Raw genomic sequence first — 5093 nt, 5'->3', positions numbered from 1 at the left:
CGACATCGTCAAATGTGGATCATAGATCATTGTGCCCTCTACATTGAAGCAGGAGAATCTGTGGACCATATATTCATCCATTGTAAAATGGCGAGATACGTATGGAGCAAAGTCTTTTGTAGATTTGGAATTTCTTGGGTCTTCCCAGCCAAGCTCTCTGAGTTATTAGAAGGGTGGACAACAGCCCCATGGCAGGGTAAAGGGAGGATGTCATGGAAGATTATCCTGCCAGCAGTAATTTGGGTCCTATGGAAGGAGAGGAATGCACGTGGGTTTAGAGGGTTGGTGAAATCCACTCATTTTCTCTATATTAAGGTCATTGCTCTTACCATTGCATGGGTGAGGGCTTTGCCAAGTTTCCAATTTGTTTCAGCTCATGAGTTATATATGGCAGGGTTGGCAAGTGGTTTGCAATAGTCGGGAGTTGAGACAAACGATTTCCTAAGTTTGAGAGCCTCATAGGAGCGGATTCTTAAAGTTGAATTTTAACGGATCAAGCTTGGGCAATCCTGGCCCAGCGGGAATTGGAGGAATCCTTAGAGATGAGGATGGGAATACATGGATATTTTGGGCCCTATTAGGGTAGCCGACTCAAATGAGGCGGAGATGCGGGGCGGCGTACAATGGAATATTGATGTTGGAGCAACGTCGGTTAAACAATGTTACAACAGAGGGTGATTCTTCAAATGTGACGCAGGCCCACTTTTTAGCAGATTTTATCTTAACTATTTAAGGGAAAAATACACTTAGACCCCCTGTGGTTTTTGACACATTCAACTTAACCCCTAATGTTTAAAAAGTTACAAGTAGACACCCCGTGGTTTCAATTTGTATAAGGTAGGCCCCCTCAGTTGACGGTTCGTCCACATATTGAAGAGTTAGGATGATTCGATGGAGCTGATTTTTTTTGGGCACACGCTATCTATGTCAGGGCCCATCAAATGAACGCTTTGGATCATCCAAACAATGTGGGCCCATACCCGAATCCAAACAGTACCAAAAATGGTTGTTCTCTCCTGCAGTGAGCCGCGAAAGCACAGGCTCACTTTTTAGCAGATTTTGTCTTATTCATTTAATTCATTTGAGGTGGCTGTTCTCTTCTGCACAAGTGAGCAACAAAATGGCTTTCCGGGAAATTGCCTTGCAAATACCCCTTTAGAAATAATATATTATTGTCGGCATCCTCGAAGATATTTCACATGAATCTCCAATTTTTCGCGTGGGCCGGTAGTGGTACCACGATTGTACACTTTTACAGCAGCCAGAATTTTCACTAATACAGGTCTGCCCATCAACCTCAACAAAGACCCTTCAAAAGCCAAAGTCAATAGTCACCAAAAACACAAGACGCACACTAAACACGTTCTTCCTTTACGTCCATCTCAAAGCCACAAAGATATGACTCCTTCACCACCAAATAAACCTCAACTCCATCCTTTTATTGTTCTACATCTCTCGTATATATATTGACATGTATATATATTAGATATAATATATATTGTATCATCGTACTACTTTTATTTAGGGCCTTTCTTAGAACCCAACACTCGATATGGATTCCCTACAAGACTGGCCTGAACCGATTATCAGAGTTCAATCCTTATCGGAGAGCGGCACTACCGCCATACCAAACCAGTACGTTAAGCCTCTCTCCGACCGACCGATGTTTGGTTCTAACATCGAATTAAGCCATGTTAACATCCCAATTGTTGATCTTGGGGGTCTGGATGGTAGTGAGAATGAGAAGGCTGTGAGTCAGATATCGGGCGCTTGTCGGGACTGGGGATTTTTCCAAGTGATCAACCATGGGATGAGTCCAGACCTGATTCGAAGGACGAGAGAGGTGTGGAATGAGTTCTTTCACCTCCCCATGGAGGAGAAACATATGTATGCTAACTCACCCAAGACTTATGAGGGCTATGGAAGCCGCCTTGGCGTCGAGAAGGGGGCCATTCTTGATTGGGGGGACTACTTCTTCCTTCACTTTCTCCCCCAATGCGTCAAAAACCACGACAAATGGCCTGCGGTTCCTTCTTCTTGCAGGTGAATTAGCCTTACTCATTTTTTATTTTATTTTTTGTATAATTCATGCATTGATGAGTTGGGAGATTCACATAGTTTATATTGTTTTTGAACTTTTTTTGTTGGAAGAAAGAGTTTCTTTTATTCTATATGTAAATTAAGCGGTTAATGATTGTAAAACTAGCAGTTTGAGGTGGCTTTGGATTAAAAATCAGCTGGTGGATTTGCTTCTCCTCAAATAAGAGCAATTCAGTTGTTGGGTTTCTCTTGTTTTGCTTGATTCTTATTTTTTATCATGAAAATTGTGGGGCTAATGATTTGTAAAACTAGCATTTTTGAGTTGGGTTTGGATTAAATAATCAGCTGGTGAATTTGCTTCTACCCAAATAAGAGCAATTCACTTGTTAGGTTTCTCTTGCTATGCTTGTTCTTATTTTTAGCAATTCAACTAGCATCATGGGGTTAATGATCGTAGAGCTAGCATTTTTAGGTGGATTTCGTTTGAAAAATTAACTAGTGAATCTCCCTCTCCCCAAATAAGAACAATCCACTTGTTGGGTTTCTATTACTTTGCTTTATTCTTAATTTTATCCTTCAGTTTATGGTCTCCTACTTTCTTTGGTCTTATTGGTTTCTTTGGGGAATTTACCGGATACAGAGATGTTATTGAAGAGTATAGCCAGCAATTGGTGAAACTAGGTGGGACTCTAATGAAGGTGTTGTCCAAAGGTCTTGGATTGGATGAGGGGTATCTGCAGAATGCATTTGGAGGGGAGGATGTAGGGGCTTGCTTGAGGGTTAATTTCTACCCCAAGTGTCCGCAGCCTGATCTTACACTCGGTCTCTCCTCGCACTCGGACCCCGGTGGCCTCACCATTCTCCTGCCCGACGATCGTGTTGATGGTCTTCAAGTTCGTAAAGATGATGCTTGGGTGACCGTTCAAGCCTCTCCCAACGCCTTCATCGTGAATGTTGGAGATCAGATTCAGGTCTCTCTCTCTCTCTCTCTCTCTCTCTCTCTCTCTCTCTCTCTTCATATTTTCTAGACCATAGGAAATGGGTGGCCAAGATTTGATGATACAGATGACAATAAGAAATGGGAGGTCAAGATTTCATGATACATACGAGATTCTCTCTATCTCTCTCATCTTTCTTGTTAAGCATGGAACCAATTGTAGCCAATAATTGTGAAACAACCAATAACTCCAAAAGATTAGCTGTTAGAGTTGCTGTAATACATGTGGCACATGTGGACCCTCTTTTGAGTTGACCGTACAAATGAATTTTAAAATCTAGGAGTTACTGGGTTTTTAACCCAGGACCTCCTGGGAGGCAACAATGGCTCGATACCACATGAAACAATCATTTACTCCAAAAGCTTAAGATGTTAGAGTTGGTGTTATTTAATCATTTGCACTTCATCACTGCTCATGTGTGGCCCCTCTTTTTTGGGTTGGCCATACATACATGTGGCACATGTGACCATTCTTTTGGGTTGGCCCTACACGTGGATCTTTAATATCAAGGAATTATTGGGTTTTGAACCTAGGACCTGTCGTGAGGGAATACCTCTAATACCATGTGAAACAACCAATAACTCCAAAAGCTTAAGCTGCTATAGTTGGTGTTATTTATACTTCAACAATAACTCTACCAAAGGTGTTGGGAACAGGCCATAGAACTTGTCCCTTTTAGATCATCTACTGTTACAAAAAAATACTTCCCTTCCACCATGTGTGGCAGGCAACTGATAAAAGAGAATTACAAGTTGCTTTGTCCCTGTGGGAGTAGGGAGATCTTGTCCTATTTATGTTTCTATTATTTATTATAAGTCCGGTGGCTTTTTCAATTTAGGCCCAAATCCGTTGTCTTTGTTTGGGATTATTTTATTCTAACAAGACTGGCTTTGTTTTGTTTTGTTTTTTTAACATCCCAATTGCTTCATTACAAAGGGGGTGACATGGCTATATAGAGTTTTATAGCTAGCTCCTTGTTTAGGAAAAGACTCCTTGTTTAGGAAAGTCTCCTTTGATTTCTGTAGAAATAACATGATAATCTTTTCTTTTCCCTTATTTTTTGCCCTCTCTTTCAAATGTCAAATCAAGAAAAAAATGACATTCCAACTTGTTAATCTCAGCAGTTATTTTCTAACCTCACTGTTCAAATCAACATATTTTTCTAAATTCATTTGACATGCTATGGGAAGAAGAAAAAAAAAAAGTAAAGAAAAAAGCATATCTTACTCTAATAACAACTAGTCTTAAATGATAATACTGTAATTAAAGCTTCGTGGTGGTTGCGCGGTTGATATCAGGTGCTGAGCAATGCTGCGTACAAGAGCGTCGAGCACCGTGTGATTGTTAATTCAGTCCAAGAGCGTCTTTCCTTAGCTTTCTTTTACAATCCCAAGAGTGATCTACCGATCGGGCCCGTCCCAAAGCTTGTGACCCCAGATCGACCCGCACTCTACCAATCAATGACCTTCAATGAATACAGGCTTTACATCAGGCATCGAGGACCACATGGCAAATCACAAGTGGAATCGTTGAACGCTAGTCGTGCCACATCATCTATCCGTGACCTGTGACAAATGTTTATTCTATGTAACATCAGCTAATTTCTTTGGTAAATCGATTATAGAATTAATCCCTTCTTAATTTTATATAATTGTAAACAAAGGGATTGACTTTGATGCTATAGTAAATAGCTGCATTGAAATCATGTGTGTGAACCACCCCAGAAACAAAACAGAAGAACAATATATGTGAGAGCATCTAGGCAAATTAGCAAAATTAATTTTGCAGCCCCTATTTTTAAATAGAGAAGTGCCACCTATGGAATGAATAAAAGGGTATTAAATGAAAAAACCCAATCTCAGCTATGAAGTAACACTTATCTTGAAAAAAAGAGGGGATGCAAAATTGCTTTTACGAAAGAGTGTTGTTAAGGGAACCGACCAAATCCCCCCTAGGCCATATAAAATAGGAGGGTTGTTTTGCCATTTTAAGAAAACAAAAAGGCAAAAAATAAGGAAAAGATTGCTAGCTAGCGTGGGAAAAGGCTATTTGTTC

General features: G+C 40.4%; 1 protein-coding gene across 1 annotated transcript; it reads left to right on the top strand.

The window, feature by feature from the left end:
• The first annotated feature begins 1441 nt into the window (after window positions 1–1441).
• LOC143850935 (jasmonate-induced oxygenase 1-like) lies at window positions 1442–4802 on the top strand. Its single transcript, XM_077360223.1, has 3 exons — window positions 1442–2043; window positions 2681–3011; window positions 4337–4802. Exons 1-3 carry the CDS (start codon window positions 1553–1555, stop codon window positions 4607–4609), a joined length of 1095 nt encoding a protein of 364 aa, XP_077216338.1. The 5' UTR covers window positions 1442–1552; the 3' UTR covers window positions 4610–4802.
• The last annotated feature ends 291 nt before the right edge of the window (window positions 4803–5093 follow it).

This window comes from Tasmannia lanceolata, unplaced genomic scaffold, assembly GCF_043159265.1.
Source record: "Tasmannia lanceolata isolate RefF3 unplaced genomic scaffold, GAP_Taslan_0.1 ptg000018l, whole genome shotgun sequence".
Taxonomy (NCBI): domain Eukaryota; kingdom Viridiplantae; phylum Streptophyta; class Magnoliopsida; order Canellales; family Winteraceae; genus Tasmannia; species Tasmannia lanceolata.
This window is presented reverse-complemented; position numbering and strand designations above follow the sequence as displayed.